The 18,322-nt window shown below is 41.5% G+C and overlaps 1 protein-coding gene across 1 annotated transcript in view; it reads left to right on the top strand.

Annotated features, from left to right (window-relative positions):
- Positions 1–242: 242 nt before the first annotated feature.
- The window catches only part of LOC118777857 (fibrinogen C domain-containing protein 1-like), a 104,191-nt gene continuing 86,111 nt past the window's right edge, over positions 243–18,322 (top strand). Inside the window, exon 1 of the mRNA XM_036529077.1 lies at positions 243–841. Within this exon, the coding sequence (XP_036384970.1) occupies positions 770–841 (72 nt within the window). The 5' untranslated portion in view covers positions 243–769. The remainder of the gene's footprint in view (positions 842–18,322) is intronic.

Below are 18,322 nucleotides of genomic sequence, written 5' to 3'. Positions count from 1 at the left end.
CGCAACTGGAGCCTGTTAATCTGCTATTGCACCGCTCTTGTCAAAAGCATCTGTGTGAAATACCGTCCTCATGCAGATCAGCTTCTAACTAGGGCAAGCGAGAGGAGTCTTTATCTCTTCGCCACGGCGCTGAAGCCTTCGAGTTCGTATCAAGGAAAAAAGGGCGCTGCAATATGCTATAGGTCTATGCTATTTTTGAAGGGACTAAGAAGTATTCAATAACGTATAAATTCAGTAACGTATGCGCATTGAACTACTTTCACGGAGTGGCTTTCAGGAAGAGGACAAAGAAATTTAATTACCGAGTAACTCGGTGGATTTATATATTTATTTGATTTGGAGAAACCTTTAAGATCTATACTGCAAAGCAACGGTCTTTGGGATTGCATTCCGCGTCATTTGCAAGGACCAATCGTCCACACGCACCTTTGTTTTTTGACTTTTTAAATTTTTAATAAATCACTGAACCATCAGAGAGATCATAGAAGAACAGAAATTGCCATCTCTAGGGAAATACACAAAGAGCAAAATACGATCAAAATTGGATCAGAAGTGGTTTAAGTACGTATGAGATCACAATGTGTGTAGTGCTACGCTTCCCATCGGACCTATAGTACTAGTGTAGGAGCCCGTGTGCGCTAGGAATAGTTTAGCTTCTGAATGTGAGCGTTTATTTTCTCTATCTATGGAGTAACTTTAAAGGAGGGAAAGTAAAATAGTCTTTCCCTTGCCTGTGATACCAACAGGCGATTTTAAAGGTTTCCAGGGAATGGTAAATGATCGATGGGGAATCATGAACAGTGTTTCAGAACTCGAAGATGGACAACGCCACAAAACCCAGGTAAGCATCAAACGCTTAGCGACACCTCTAGCGCAGCGACTTGCTGTTTAGCATAAGCTTCGAAATTCATGTGCTCTGGTTAGTCGGAGTCTGTGGCGTTCTTTGATCTTTGTTAAACCGCTTTTTAGACATGTTTTGTGCGTATCCAAGCCTCGGCTCAACGGGGTTTTCACGCGCTTCATACACTGTCAATCTGTATAACTTCGCCGATAGCTCAGCTATTCAGCTCGTTGATTTTGCAAGGTATGGAAGAGAATGTGGCATTATTTCGAACAGAGTCCTGACACGGGTCCACGGCTGGTGGATTTAGCGTGTGGTGTACTGATGTAGAGGGTATGGTGGTAAAGTAGTCGCAGATAGATCTTGTACAGTGAAATGCTATCCCGTTATCCAGCTGCGATGCGCAATGTTTAGCTACAGTACAGACGCAATGATATATATATATATATATATATATATATATATATATATATATATATATATATATATATATATATATATACATATATATATGGAGTTTGTAACAGTCATTTCCCATTTTCATTTAGAGGCAAGCCATACTCCTTTAAAATTCCTGTAAATTAAGGTGTATCGCTCTCATGGGAAGTACTTCAGAAAGAAGGAATTTTTTCAGTGTTTAATCACAAGCTGAAGAAAGTATCAGTTGCCTATACAGTAAACATCATTTAGAAGGGCTCAGGTATTACTGTATTCATGACTGAGGTGGCTGGTAACCTCTGAAATACACACAGCAGTGAGCAGGTTTTTTAGTGTCTGAATACTAAATATAAAGTAATCATTTCCCAAATCGTGTTGAACAGGCAACAAAACAGACAGTAGAATGGACAAACTTAGCCTTAGCTTGAGAAAGATTAAAGGGAGTTAGTTAAAACAGATGTGAAGACAAACGTCAAGCATATGTTGCATCTATTCCTGTAATTGAAAAGCAGAGGTTGCACAGTGGCCAAACTAACACACACACACACACACACACACACGTGAACACAGATATGCACCCCTGCTCCCCCCCCCCCCCACACACACACGCGCACGCGCACACACACCTGGGTAGCGAAAGCAGAAAAGCAGGCTTGTATGCATGTGCAATGATAAGGCTGGAGGCACAATGCAGAGATGGATCTTTTGAAGGCGTGACTCAGTGTGAGGGACTATTTGACAGGATGTGTGTGAGTTTTGGTCACAGGATGGAGAATAAGAGGCTGTGCATGGCTGTGCTTGCATGGTGTAGACCATTTTTACAGTGTGTTGCTTGTTACAGTAAAGTTATTTTTAATCTGGCTATTGCATTCACATAACTTCTAATAAAACTGAATTGTACTATGCCTCTTTCTCATATTTGTGCTGTCTACTTTTCACATTTGATTATTTTACATTATTGTTTATTATATTGTACATTAATTTATTGCTGTGGAATAGACCAAAAATGATAATAAAACACACTTTATTTTAAGTATCTATAGAGCCCATTCTGTCTCAGTACATTATAGAAAATATGTTGCTTTTTCCAATGATCCATGTTCTGCATGACCCCTAGATTCATATTACTCTGATAATGTTGAAGCAGTGGTTGTTCTTATTTGATGTAAGTTTAGTAATAATACGAGGTTTATTTCCTCCATCATATCATGGAGCATTTCACCAGAAGTAGCCTGAGCATCTCCTAAATGAATGACATGAAATTCAGCCTAACCATACGTGCTATTCTCACAGTGAAGGAATGATTTTTAAACATGCAGAAAATGATTGCCATTTAAGAATTTTCTTAACGAGGACTTATTCGCAAAGATCCCTGTGGGAATGCACTTTCATTTTGACTGCTGTTAATCAATGGAATGAAGTGAGAAGAGAGTGCATGAGCAGAATGCTGCGACATGACTCACCAGAGGGTGAAGCAGGACAAATGCACGCACGCACTCACACATATACACACACGTGCACGCGCATACATACACACACACACACACACCCACACGCATACATACATACACACAGGCACACAAAAACACACATACGCACACATTTAACACCAATGAAAGGAAAGGTGGCATGCAATATGCAAATCAGCCACACTTTTAACCCCAAGGCATCTCCCAGGGAGAAATGGGTGTGAAACATGTCGAAAACCATTTCACCGTCATAAATATAGCAGTCTTGTTATGACATCAATCACACAAGCAGAAGAAATATACTTCCTCTTCTGGTGTGGACTTAGTGAGGTGAAACATTAGTTTTCAGCCCTAAAGCCTTAAATGTGTTTGCCCTAAACGTGATTTTGGCCTTACACGTGTAATAGGACTTGATGGAAGCAGAACTATTGACACACAGCCCACACAGAGCACAGAAGCTCCCATACACCGCCATAAGAGACGCGCTAGGTAATCCCTTTTTTGTGCCGCTCTTGGTGGCTTGATTTCCCAGCTGAGTGTAATTGGTAGAAACGGCTGGCTCTCCTCCAATGAGGGCTGCACTTGTGATCATAAAAAAGGTTCACTTAGAACTTGTTATAGTCCAGGTGGGGAGCACCGAGCTGTCAGATACCCTCCCGTAATCTGTCCACGGGGAGAAGGCAGACTTTCTCCGACCCTTCCCCTCTCTCATCCTCTCCCTCTCCTCCCCGCCGAAAGCAGCATGCGCCCCAGCATGGGAGCCAGGGGATGAGCCGACAGCCGACGCGCCCCCTCACAGCATTTAGCCATGTTCCAGTTGCTACGGCAGACCCCTGCGCACGCACGCACGCTCCCTCAGACGTGTGTCAGCACCCTGCTAGGAGTGTCAAATCGCCTCCCACAGCACAGCATGCAGGAGCAGCCTTACTGTCGGAGATAGGGGCGGGAGAGATAAGTGCACGGTGGCGGGGAGGACGTAGCTCCTCGGTGATGCTTAGAGACAGGCGTGGGGCGGGGCCGCGTCACTCCCTGGCTGTCGGGGGGGCTGCACTCGCTCGCTTGAAACGTGGAGCCTGCAGAGAGTGAGTGTGTCAAAAGTGTGCAGCCTGTGGAGAGTGAATCAGTTCCTGGCGGCGGTGCCACTGACCAACACCAGAGGGCTCACCCGTGCCCGTGCCTTCATCAGAACGGGGTTACAGGGTTGTGTGTGTGCCTGGACTCACACACACACACACACACACACCCATACACACACACAACACATGCACATACACACACACACACACACACACAAACATCAGTAGAGCCTGCAGGAGAATATATCTTCACACACTAGCAAAGGCACACATACCTACAGTGAATAAGCTGAAGCTGAAGCATTGATTGGGTTAGGGCTGCAGATCCAAGAATAAGGATGATCTCTTGTGAATTCATGTCCTGGGTGAGCATGGCTGTTGTACCCTTGAACAAGGTACTTATCTGGATCGCTCACGCTCAGATGAAACCACAGCTGAATCAAGGGTTTAATCTCTGAAAGTTGTCTTAGATAAGATTATAAGCAAAGCAAATATAATAATATAATTCCTTTAATGTTTCCATCTCTAAAGAAGTGGGGGGGTATGGTAAGCCCTCACATTTTGCATGTTATACATTTACACAACTGAAAATTTACTGAAGTAGTTCAGACTAGGTACTCTGAACCTGAAACATTCAGGCTATAAATTCAGTTCTCTAAGCGCTATGTCTTACTGTCACACATGATTATGTTAGCACTCAGATTGGTATCTAATGACTACTATGAAGATGATACATTGAACACATAAATCCCTAGTAAGACTTCATTCATGCTGGAACAAACATGCATGGATCATAGCACTATTTTTCAGCTTGAAGCTTGTTTTCTTTTATTAGCTGCTCTGTATCTGTTTTATTGTAACTGTTAATGCTTTTGAGATATGCATTATACACATCTTTTTGAGTTTAATTTGCTACATAATATAAATGAATTAATTTAGTAGAAATGCTTTTTTATTTCTTTATTGACTTCTTTCTGTACAGAGAGCTTGGCAGCATTAGGCATGGAATAAACCAAATGCCTATCATACAAGCATGACCACCTGTGGGATTTCCTACCTTTTATGAAAAAATACATCACAATAAGTGCATTGTTGTTTCTGTATTCCCATAACCAAAATCACCAGCTCATCTATATGCCTGTTATAGCATTCTGAAACAAGCTCAGGTAAAAAAAAGATTTGACCAATCTGTAAAAAAAAGATTTTCAAGAAATACTGAATTGGGGATACCACCCTCACCAGCTGATGCTATGCCTTACTTGACTGGTGTGAATGAGTTTCAATTCTCAGAGCAAAATCCCTGCTTTAAATTGCTGCTGCCAATCGAAATCATTCATCACTGGTTTGGTCGTAGGTGGTTTATTGGGCTGTGGGTAACCTTGTCCAGCTAATGAAGCTTCTGAGGTGAAAGTTACCAGGCTGGGGAACCATGCGTAGAGCGTTTCCTGGTCGGCTGGATCCCTGATTTCCCAGAGGGCTGCGGGGGTACTGTAAAGCAAGTTCTCTCTCCACAGCGCTCTTGCCCTCAGTGGTCAGCCTAGACACCCTATGGGTCTTCCTTTGGTCTTCATATTGAATTAAAACTTTGACCCACCTCCTAATCACAAGGTGCACATCTATAATGCACCCTCTGGGAGACAGCCGAGAACCAGCCAACAAATTTCTGTCAATACTCGCCTTGTTGTATGGGATAAGATGGGCAGATGGGAGTATTGATGTTTTTCTAGCCACCGTGCTCCGAATCCAAGCCACCGTTCAAGTCCTGGTGTCTCAGATTGGTATCTTCTCTGTGGCTGCTCTGTTCAGACAATTGCCTTTCAAAGTGTGACTTCTCACGTGGCTGTATGTGGTCGTGGGTAGATCCAGGTGTATGTCTTACACGTACTCAGAATTCTGTTTATTTGTTGACTGCCATATGTGTAGTCCTGCAACCTACTACCACTACTTATCTACCTGCCTACCTACCTACACACAGTACATGAACACTGCCTGAAAAAACTTTTGAGTATCTACAGCATCAGGAGGAAACAGAAATATTTAATGGACATCGATAAATTTAAAAAAAATTAAAATGCAGATTCTGCTATATTTAAAGTATAGAATGTTTGCATTCACATGTTGGCGCTGCAAGCATGCCTTTTTGAACATTATTATGTACCATGCAAGAATAATGTGACAGAAAGAATAAGGCATGCTGTTACAGAACAGCTGATGTGCTAATCAGGTTGAAACTGTTACCTGCTCTCGATATCTCTCCACTAGGATCGATATGTAGTGTACTTTTCCCGATGTTTGCGCTTATCTGTTGCACTTGTTTTTATATTTCATTTTATTATTTGTTGTGCCATAGGCATTAGGGCAATAGCTTCTCAATGAAGAATGTGGCGTGACAACCATTAACAAATTTTGTCAAAAGTGTTAAGCAGCTAGCTACCTAACAGTCATGCAGACAGTAATCGTTCAGTTAGATTGGAAAAAGTGTGGTGTTACCTCTGCAGCTCACTGAGGTGTTTGAAAAACAAGCAAAATGTGCAGCTGTCCTGTGAATGTGTGAGTGCTCAGCAACACTCAAGACCATTTGTGGAATCAAACCATCTCTTCTGGTAAAGACACCAAGGTATGCAGGGAAGCACACGCTGCTCATTTTACTCTCAGTTTAAACCTGGGTATTGCTGCTGAGTAGCAAACATTGAGTAATGATGAGATGCTCAGAATGCTAGATACTTGATCGCTGGCCAAAAAAAAGTTTAATTTACATCGACTGCTTCACCAAGTGAATATGCACCATAGTACACACATTTATTTTCATCCAAATTCATGGACAGCCTTTATGATTTATTGATTTATGGACTGTTATGAACCAGGGTTTTTATGGATTTTCGGTGAAGGGACAGATGGTTGGCAGCCCTGTAAGTGCCATACTTATTGAGAAGAGCTAGGAGTAATATATCCTCATCACGCATTAGCAAGATCATCATAATATCATTGATGGCTTGAATAATGATTATGGTTGCCTACTGCTACCTTGTAATTTCATGAGCTTCAGTCCATTAGAAATGATACAAATTTGACTTTGTTGGCCTTACATAAAAGAAGCCTCAAAGGAATCCTGGATTGGCAAAAATGAGTAAACGTTTCATACATCAAGGACGGTGCAAATGTGAAATTAGTCTCGGTGATTACCTCCACTGTGAACATGTACAGTGCAACATTCAAGACAATCAGCTCATGGCAAAATGGATTTCGACCTTTGAGTGAAATGAAATGAAATAATTGAAGAATTATGTAAATCAAATTATTATTGATACAAAAATAATTTTTATGTATATACACATATAAAAAAATATGTTTTCCCCTAGAAACCAAGCTGCCATGGTTATGTCAATGTCACTGAAGTTTATGGACAGAACCCCAGGCATTTTGTACTTATAGCACACTTTCAGTTGAATTTTGGATTTTTGCTTATCCAGTTTTGATTCAAATTCAGCTGGACTCAAATCCCACAGTCAAGCACTGTCCACATGGCTTTGCATTTTTATGGCATGCACATGCAGTACATTTTGCACCTGTGGATGTTTTTGAATTGCATTCTTTGTTTATCTTGTCATTTTGCTGACCAGGTCAAGATTATGATTAGTTTAAATGCAGGGGAGGATCATGGTTTATGGCAAAGTACACCAGTTGTAGCAGAACGTTCACTGATCATCGAACCCTTCTGTATGTGTGTGTGTGTGCTTGTGTGTTTGTGTGTGTGTATGTAAGAGATAGACAGATTGCTCCCTGTGAGGAGATATTGGCTGTGTGTTGAGAAACCTCTCTGCAGTGCCTCTACAGATGGCTGTTGTGAGGCAGCTGATTGTTGTGAGACCGTTGTGATAATGTTGTGTTGCGGCGTGAATGTGAATATGTCATTTTCAAAGTGGGCTTTGGAAGAGCTTTTCAAGCCTCGGATGGTTTCTGAATAGAGCTGGCGGCATTCACTCTTTTTCGGCCTCTTCTGTGTTGTTCAACACTGATTACCCGTTTCCTCATTTCCCCTTTTCTCAAAAATGAAATTGGCCCACTGTTATTCTGGCTTCTGCGACCAAGCTCGACCACAGTTACCTTAAGCATACTGAAATTCTGCATGAGTAACGATGAGCCCTGTAGATGTCCTCAGGCTGTGAGAACAGAGCAGCAGCTCTGGATTCAGACAGCGCAGAAACACGCTGCAGGAGAGGGCCGGCCGCTTCTATCAAAGGTGCAGGGAGAGGAATCCAGCTCTGGCTGCCCGTCAAATCAGAGGTCTCATGTGGTGGTCTGTGTTTACCGGCGCTGCTGGGTAAAAAAAAAAAAAAACAGCAAACAACACAAATGTGTCTAACCGGTTGAATTCCGAGTGGGGCACCATTGATGTACCCTTGAACAAGGCTTTTAATCACAATAGCCACAGCCAAATCCCAGCAACTACAGGGACTTCCAGCATATGAAAGGGAACCTAAACAAATCAACGAGGACGGGGAGCTCTGCTAAGTAAATGAATAAAAATGAGGTATAATGTGATGTCAGAACTTTCATGTCACCTGGTGCATGGAGATGAGGTAAGAGGGAACTTCTCATCAGGACCATCCATATGTCTGCAACAGCTGTCAGACATGATGAGGAACCTGAGCTCTGGAGGAGCTCTGGCTAGTCTTTCGCAGACCCAAATTAAAAAATCACCTTGTCTAAATGCATTATGTAGTCCCTGATCAGAGGTAATTAAGTCTGAGATCTCCCAAATAAGCTGTGGTAGCACACCGGTGAGATCTTCACAAGAGATTCTTATTTGCATTTTCTAGCTGCACAGATCCCACTGTAATCCTGGTATATGCCTGTGGATTATCTTGTGATCGTTCATTGCATCAATGATTCATTTCACCGTTTCAGTGTGTAAATAACAGGTTTTTTTTAGATGCCCTTTAGCGTTGTCAAAGGCCCTCACAGTTTTCTCTGCAAAGCTGGACCTTCACTGCTCCGCTGCTCGAATTCCAGTGGAAAGGTAGCAGCAGCAGGACATTCAATGTCTATCATGGAGCCTTGCTGTTGCTGTTTGCGCCTCCCATTGCTTTTTTGCTGCACACAAAGCACGTGACACAAGGGGAGCAGAGGGGGGCGCTGTGTCTGGCTGTGCGTGTTGTCATGGAAAAAGCTACGCTTGAGCAGGCTACAAGCAGTGGTCAATATATCCCAGCGCTCGAGTTGTGTCTAGCAGGTCAAACCTTGACTTATCTGTCAATAGGTGCTTGAAGGGGTTTATTATCTTTTTTCTCTTCCCCTCTGAGCCTTACTCTGACACTCATCGCATTACTCTCTGCTTCCACAGCCGCGGCTCTGGCACATTGCAATTCAGACGGTGGCAGACCATCTGTATGGGCAATGTCTCTTCCACTGAACTCTGAAAGCTAAATAACCAGGGGCTAAATCAAGGTAGGGGCAATGTGCTTTTGAACGATGGAACTCATCTGGGCTGTCGCTGAGGCACACGCATAACCAGAGCATGCCGTCTTCCACTGCAAGGGTTTGCCCCTCTGCCCAGGCGATTGTAGCATCCATGGCGGAAGGGACGCTACGGGCTAATAATGCATGAGATTTTCATCTTACAGGGAGAAGGTCAAGGGAAAGCCTTGGTTCCCATACTGCTCAGTAGTTGAATGCAGACATGGCTGTGAAAAGACTTTGTGGCGCCCAGTGCACTTGGAAACAGGGAAGAGGTCCGTCTTGGACAGGTTTCACTGGTTCTGTTTTCTCCAGGCGCCTGCAGACAACTGGGCCAGTGACGTTCTCACAGACGCGTCGTTAATGCAGTGTCAAATGGAGGGAACAGGGGAGGTCACCTGGAACAGAAGGCCTGGTGACTCAGCCAGGGAAGATTCTGTCTGTCAGGGTGCCTGTCCTCTCCTCACAGGGAAACATTCACACAGAAACATGAGATGGAGGCTCAAAATAAAAGGTCAAATACATATTTGAAATGGCAGTCTGCCATCACCATGTTATGCTTAAAGAATATTTCTCACTCTTTTTTGTTGCTTTTTTTCCCCTTTTCCACTTAACTTTAGTAGTTGCCAGTTTAAGCATTAACTGAAGCATTTAAGCTTCTCATCACCGTGACAAGCTTAGGGCAAGAAGCATGAAATCCATGTATGCCTAATGTGTTTCAAACTACAAGTCCCATGGTGCACCAGAAGGAGCTGATGTTATCTACGTAGCTCACGCGCACTAACTCGAGTCCCATGATGCCAACAGCAGAGCAATGAGGGCACCCTGGGTGACTAACTAGCCCATGTCTGTGGAGGAATGAAGCCAGTTTGATCCACCCATGTGGCCTCCCAGTCATTTTCAGCAAATGGCACAGCTGGTTTTGAACCCTGGCTTCAGGGCTCAGTCTGCACTTGAAACAGCACATCTACTGTCTGTGTCACTCTTAGCACCAAACCATTGTTGTTGACATTGACTAATTGACAGTTCTTTTCACTCGTTTTAATGGTTAACCAAAATGTAGATCTTTAATTGTACTGGCCTTTTAAATGAAACAGCAGAATAGTGTAGTGTTTCTCTTTATTTCAGTGAAGTAGACTGCAGAAAAAGCCTTTCACCACCCAATACGTTTCTCTTTCATCTCTTTTAGTGTTAACTAAAACCTGTTACAACAGAAACAGCTTGTCACTAAGGATTTTATCATGAAATATAATTTGATTTGAAATGTAATTTAATTAGAAAGAGTATATAATGACTTTAATTTCTGATGACACAATAGAGGAAAACAAGTCAGGAGAGGTATGATTACACTGTGGCTCATACAGAGAAGAGACGTTTAACCCATTAACAGAAATTTCAAAGGACATTTGTTGTCAAATGGCAGCATCACTAGCGGTCTAAAATCAAATACAATTTCCCCTATGTTGTTCGCCGTAATGTGGTAAAGGCCCTTGATTGAGCTTCGTCTCCCAAATCATATAGGGTGTTTTCTCAAGATTCTAAACTGGATGCTGCATTTGCAAACCTATGTAATATATTAAACACTAATGAGTTCAGTTTAGTTAACAGAAAAGGATAATGGCATCATTATGAAGCAGATGCAATCAGGTGTTTCAAGGTTAATGGCTGCTTTAATTGACTTGGGGAGAGAAAAATGCTTACTGACTTGCTCTGATGCAGTTTGTAATGTCCAAGTATGTTGTTGTATTATTGATGCCAGAAGGTAGTCTGAGGAGGTCTGACTTTATGAATGCAAAGAATGTCAGCAGTCCAACAAATGCACACGGATGTTAAATTTTTCTAAGCAGGACCTTTTCTTCCCACCAAAAGTATCCTTCTACCATTTGCGCTTCTCTGAGGAAAGTTACATGGCTTCTGTTAAACAGAAAAAGAGATCATAAAGGCTTGAGCTGGCTTGGCTGTTGGGAGTTTTTCAGTTGTGCCTCTTAATAAGGCTTCCTTCATTAGACAGTTGTGTGAAGCAGTGAAGCTGAGGTACACCGTGGTCCACTGCTGAAACCTAAACCTAAAGCAGGGATACTCGTGCCCCCACAGCCCCCACCCAGTCCTCCCGATCCTTTTGGCAGGCAGTGATCTCTGGGGATCGCTCATTATAACGTTTGTCTCTGCTGCTACCCCGTCCGGCGAGTCTCACACATTTGCCAGCAGTTGTGACTTGCCGCATGACTAGACCCAATAAGACACTTCGACTTGTCTCCTGATGTCATCCACCTGGAAAAGAAAAAAAATGCCGTAAAAGAATTGAAAGCTTCGGTATTGCTGTGCCGTGACTCATGGAGTTTAATGCCAGTCTAAATCAGGAGTTATAATTACAAGCTCTGATTGGCTGAGCTATCTGTAAAGGGTCATTGGTGAAAAGACTGAAAATAATTCTGCAGAATTGGTATGACACAAGAGGGGGTGGAGCAAGCAAGGTCCTTTATTCAGAAGCTTGATACTCCAAGGCTGATGGCCATAAATTATACATGGCAAGAGAGTAGATAAACGACATCATCACCATGGAAGAAATGTGACCAATCAAATTGACTGTAAGAGGTCTGATGTGTCCTTCTCAAGTTGCCTATAAACACTTATGACGAACTCAACTGCTAATATATTAACAGAGTTATCCTCCAGGATAAATTATTTATAATGCATCAAAAATTCAATTTCCCAGACTCAAAACCATTATTCACTGCAGCTTGTGGAAGAGAGTCATGTTTGAATAAAAAGAGCGGTTTTTGGAACTGGTCTCAGAGCTTGAAGTTATATGAAATGTAAGCCATAAATTATTAAAAATTTAAAATCGATCAAAAAAAATCAGGAAAAGAGTTTTAAAATCTACCTCTTTTGTAGTGACACTGTTGCAGGGCAAAACAGAATGTGGTGTAAGGTGCTCCAAGTTTTCAAGACTTCACAAAGCAATAAACTGTCCTCACACTTTTTTAAATCAAACTGTGATGTTTTTGTTTATTTGCCATGTTTGGTTGCCATGGAAATAGAAGCAAAAGAATAACTAACTTATAATATCCTAGGGGGACAAAGACCATAACATTATAATGGATGGGGGGAACACAGTATACCTTCTCTCTCTCACACACACACTCACAAACACACACACATACACACACACATACACACACATTATCTCACAGACAGACCCCCTTGATTGTCATTGAAGGAAACAGCACAATTTTCTTACACAGACATTATCAGTGCTGTCTAGGTGCACATTTGTCCGCAGATGCCTTTTGTCAGAAGGAAATTCACTGAAATAACTGCAGTTTGTGTGCGCCTGCATCAAGCAAATACGGCCGAGAGCCAGCCAGTTCTCTAAATTGCATTTCTCAGAAAAGAGACAGGGGCGCGTAGGAACCCTCCAATGAAGGGCTGCTTTGTGTGTGCAAGGTCATCAAATAACCAGTGATCACTATTTAAATGACGCTCCCCCATCCAGCTTTACTGATCTCTGTTTTGTGAAATTGCATTCTGGCATTGGAGAGGTGAGAATATCACTGAAAGGTGTTAAGTACAGCTAGCCTCAGATAGCACTTTTATTATTTTTTCCCCCTCTCAGATGAATCGTGTGAGTGGCAGACACATGGCTGCCATTCGTTTCTGCCGTTATCAGAAGCAGACACTGTTCTTGCCACGTATTTGTCTTTCCATACGCAGCTAATCTGCCCCGTGCCCATTCGCTGAAAAGCGCGCTTTGTAGTAAGCAAAATGAACACCGCCAAAGGGGGGGAAGCGCTAAGCCTCCTCTCCGTTATTGTCAAGTTAGTCACTCAAAGGCTGTATGGCATATGCATTCAGTCAGGGAAATGACAACAGTTTGCATAATTAGCATCCCTGCTAATGCCCCTGTAAAGCTGTTGTATGAACGTAAAATTGTGCATTAACTAATCTGCACTTTGCCAAGAGGAAGCTTTTTTTTCCTTGTAGACATGTCTAAGTCTGGCAACATAGTTTTTCCCCTTCTTTTACAGTGTGTTAGAATGCCACTAGTCCATTTGCTATCAAATGAAATTTACCATCACAGGGTGCTCCAGCGATTAGCAGTTGCACTGTGAAGCCACTGCAGCATGCAGCTACTGTGAATTCCAAAGTACAGCAAACTGTGGTGCATAACAAACACCTTTAGCTGCCTGCTAAAATTCCTCTGGACTGTAGTACATGGGAAACCCATTCCCATAGACAATATGACAATACAGGACTAACTGTAAAGTGGACCACCTTTTTCAAAGCAGTAAGGGAGAAACATACAAAGGGAGTTACATACAAAAGCCATTGAGAAATGAATCCAAATCACTACATAAGTAGCTCTTCTTTAAAGCTCAGTGTCAATGAGGATAACATAATATGAAAGATTAAAATGATATCAGATGTAGAGAATGGAAAACCAAAAAGTCTTTAAAGGGTAAACATTCTCCTGAGAGGAATTTTACGCCCGGCATAAAGTATCATTTTATGGTATGAGGTTTGTGCCTAAACTTAATGTATCATGCTGAAAAGGCGCATTTTCAGGCCTGGAGTATTTTCACCTCAGCTTGCTTGGCAGGACTGAAACCCACGTAGACAATTATACCAAGCTGATTCTACTTTCTGCTGTGGCTCTGGCTCACCCTGAAGCAGTGAAAAAAAGGTCCCGCTACGAGAGACGGAGGAACCAAACCTTGTGGAAGCAGCGTTTAAGAACCCGTCATTAGGCATGCTCTCTGTAGAGGCCTGGCTGTCGAGCCAGAAACTCACAGGTGCTTAATGAGAGTATTTATGCATCGCGCCGACCCTCTCGCTCTCCAGGTGGAGAAGGTGTCGTGCTGAAGGAGCGCGATATGGCTCTGCGGTTTGATCCACCATATTTGCGGAGGTCGTCTACCTCCGGTTCCCATTCGGAGGAGGACAGATATGGAAAGGTGATCTTATGCACTGAAGGTTGTCGCTGTCCCCTGCTCCCATTTTTGTCGGGGGGAAAAGGGGTGGCGTGTACCAATGACTGGCGCGGAGGACCGTAACACGCAAACATAAGAAATCAATCAGGCTCTTGCTATTCTAACTGCAAAATTGATTTAGTGTAAATGTGCAAAAAAGAGGAAAAAACAACAAGAATGCTGTGATATTTTTCTTCCCTCGTCCGTGTCTGGGAAATGCAGACACTCCATTCATCAGGGGGTCAGTTACCCCGCCCTTCGGTCTAATTTGGTGAGAAAGCTGACCCGAGTCATCGAACCCTCATTCACCAACCTCAGATATTCTCATCTGCCATTTGTGTTGTTTTTTTTAGTTATTATTATTTATACAGTGAGGTGTAAGAGCCACCATTACTGCAGCACGCTCCTCTGGAGTGACTAATGACTCTGATGGCATGCTGTGGTTCTCTCCTGCCTCGCTGTGTCCGTAGCAGCCAGTTTATTCCCTGTGAGGAAAAGGATGAGTTTTGCCTGGAGGCTAAAAAATTTTGCATTCCAAGTAAGAATGCTGACATTTTTCAGTCTCCTCTTCATCTCAGCAGAACCCTTACTTATCAAAAAATAAATTTGCTGTGCTAAAGGCTGTGTATCAGCAGATAGACAGAGTTTAAAATGGTCACAATTTGATTGTAAATGTTAATTTGAATTCTTTTGCAGAAATTACATTGGTCAAGAAGCTACCTAGAAATAAATAAATAAAACCCCTACACAAACCCATGGTCTAGTAATTTACTTTGCATTTATTTTTTTTCTAATCAGACAGTGATGCTTTGCTCTGAATCATTTTATGCATTATACCTGTGTGCTTGTACTTGCTGTTCACACAACAACAAAATAAATTTTACATAAAATACAGAAACAAGATCCGCAGAAGCTTTGGATTACAAAAATCTGTGGGTAACACAGATTTGAATACTCAGTAAGATATCTTTTATTTACACAAAAAATAGAGAAGCTAAACAATCAGTAAATGTTCATGGATGAAAAATTGACATTTAAATGTTCCATGGCAACCATTAAAATAGTGTCACCATCATCACTGCCAACAGATCCTCTCCAATCAGAGCAACTGGTGTAACCATCAGATGTACAAATACCTGATGTTAATAACTATCTAAAAGATGCTAAATGCCTTTTTAACGTCTTTTCATTTTCAATCCTGTTTACAGATGAACTGGCAATTCGTTCAAAATTTATTCTACCCTGTACAATAAAGGGGGACCTTAGATAAAAGCAGAAAAATAAAAGACTCCTTCACTATCTCTCTGAGCAGAGGATTTCATGTTACTTACTACTTGTAATTGTTGTAATCAACATCAAACTGCAATATTAACAGAATAAAAATAAATCCATATGCCTTGAAATCATCAGAAACAACTATAAATAAATTACTCTAAGCAAAATAATTAATTCATCAATACCTAGCTAGCTACTCAATATGTAATTAACAGCAGGAAAAAAGGAATGCGTGGGGAGGAAAAAAGTATAATAATTCTTGGCCAATGGTGGTTAAATTTATTATATGGTCTAGGTTTAGCAATCACTTGTCCAACCTCTTTGCAAACCTTTGTTAATCTTTGTTATATAGAGAAGGAATGGACACAGAGCTAGGGCCTAAGCACTGACAATTAACAACACGTTTTTACTTGCTTTCTTGTTTAACTGTTGAAAAATCATTCCAATTCCATACTCACATTTTTGGAAAATATCATGGCTGAGCCAGTTGAGCACTCCAGCAATTAAAAAATCTGATGGAATAATTCTTGCTTTTGTCACTTAATTAAAATAACACTGACATCCAGAAGCTGACCCAACTGGCCCAACAGTGAACACTACATCAGTTCTCAGCAGATCTGGGAAGGGTAGTAAAGGTACATTCATATTCATTAACAATTTGTGTGCAATTATGTTTAGTAGTCTTACTTCAATGTATCAGACAAGGACAGGAACATATTAATGTTATTGTGGTTATTGACACCCAAGTGTATGGTTAAAAGATTGTAGCTTCTTCTTTTTTTTAATACCTTATCTTGGAAATCATGTTAAAATGTTATCTATCACTCTCCATGCTACACAATGTCAGAAAGACTGACATGTTTAATTTGAGAGACTAAATGCAAAAACTATCACAGTCATTGAAAATATTACAGAGATTGTGACTAACAGGTATGCAGTGTCAAGTTCATCACAGAATGCTACCTGTGCAGTGTTGAGCACTTCCAAAACATGTACGTATGTCAGGGAAGAGAATCTTGGCTAGGTATGAGAGAATTTTGTCTGTCTGGCTATCTTGGTATGCTGATGGGTTATATCATTGGCTGATATGCTTAACAAGGGCTGCAGTACAGTCTCGTCCCAATATGGCAGACAAACCTGAACCAAGGTGGTTATTTTCTATGCACAGAAGTGCAGGAACACTAAGTGAGGTGGTGTATAAATGCACTCTGGGAGCTGATGGTAATGTGCATGCAATTATGTACTTTCCCTACCAGTAGCAAAGGTAATTAAAGGACAACTTTTATGCAGGAACAGAATTATAGAGCACAGTTTTGCAAAGCAGAGAAGCTTTAGATCAGCGAGTTTATGAGGTGGGATTTGTGGCATAGTTAGCGATTGGAGGCTTGTTTCTGCTGCATAGAAGATGGAAAGACTTGCTAATGTGTACGATCATTTATGAAAGTTATTTTATTAGAGTTCATTATTCATGTGTGCCCATGCTGGTGAGTGCTAGACTGAGGTCAAATGCACACCTCTTATCGCCAGCAAAATGTGCAAGGGCAGACAGCTATTCTTCAGTGCTAACTTTGCTGTGAAATATAGCACTGTGAAGTCCATCAGTGCAACATTTTTGTTTTGCTATCACTGTGTTGTTTTCTTATGGCCATTGTATGAAACTGTAATGGCAACAGAAGTCACTCCTGTTGCCGAGTGATGTCTGTTTGTGTGTTTTGTGTGGACTGTGCCCCAAATGAACTCACCCCTTTTATCTCATCACACGGCGTTCCTGTGGGAGTGACTTTAGTTCCCCGACTGTCCTGTTCACACAGACACTCTGTGAAACCACCTACAGAATGTGTAAAGAGGTTTGACCCACTCAGGGAGATGGGTCCACCATGGCTGAGGGAGGAGAACACTCAACAGAGGTCAAAAAAACAAAGAGCAAGGGAGAAAACAGCAGTTATAGAATAGAACAAAAGATATAAATATATATTTATATGTGTAGTACAGTATGTATGACTGTATGTATGCATGTAATATGTATGTGTTATAACTAATACTGATACATTACTGATATTATGATTAAACATAACATATTAGTGAACATTTTTATGTGCACAATCTGCCTTCAGTGGATTATTGGTATGAAACACCTGAAATTGTAATGCCAGATTGAAAGAGACTACACGCAGCATGAAAAGCTGGACATTTAAACCTCTTTATTCAACCTGACAGCTTGGAAAGCCATTGATCAAGATTATCCTCTGAGTGGATTTATCAAGTGGCAACTTAGACATACAAAGCCAAACAGCAAAACTGCATGTTAGAAACATTAAGAGCTTCATGCAAGCTAATTATGCATTGTTCAGTCATTAAAACTTAAGATGCATCATTTCAGGCCCCAAACACGCAGTATGTATATAGTAATTAGTACTGTCCTAGTGTTGTTTTATTCATATACACACCATTCAGTGACAAACAGCAGGGATAATCACATACCACAATCTGCTCAGAACAAGCATTAAGTGTCCTCACTGTCTGAGTTCTGCTTAGTAATGCACACTAACTTGTGTTAAAAAATAATATGTGCTAAGTGGATTACTGCACATGTAATGATGTTCACAAACTTCTTTTGTAGCTGCCATTTAGCTGTCATGGAACTGTAGCTGTGTTTATGGGTTTTTGTGTGCTCATACGGGCAATAAAATGTGAGTGCATACATGTGACTGACAACCACAATTTGGGCAATAGGCTAAGAATGTCCAGCAAGCAGTGTGTAACTTGTTAGACTTTCAAACACAGCAATGAAACAAA

The sequence above is a fragment of the Megalops cyprinoides genome, chromosome 5, assembly GCF_013368585.1.
Source record: "Megalops cyprinoides isolate fMegCyp1 chromosome 5, fMegCyp1.pri, whole genome shotgun sequence".
In the NCBI taxonomy this organism is placed as follows: Eukaryota; Metazoa; Chordata; class Actinopteri; order Elopiformes; family Megalopidae; genus Megalops; species Megalops cyprinoides.
The sequence above is the reverse complement of the archived record's forward strand: the minus strand, read 5'-3'. Positions and strand labels throughout refer to the sequence as shown.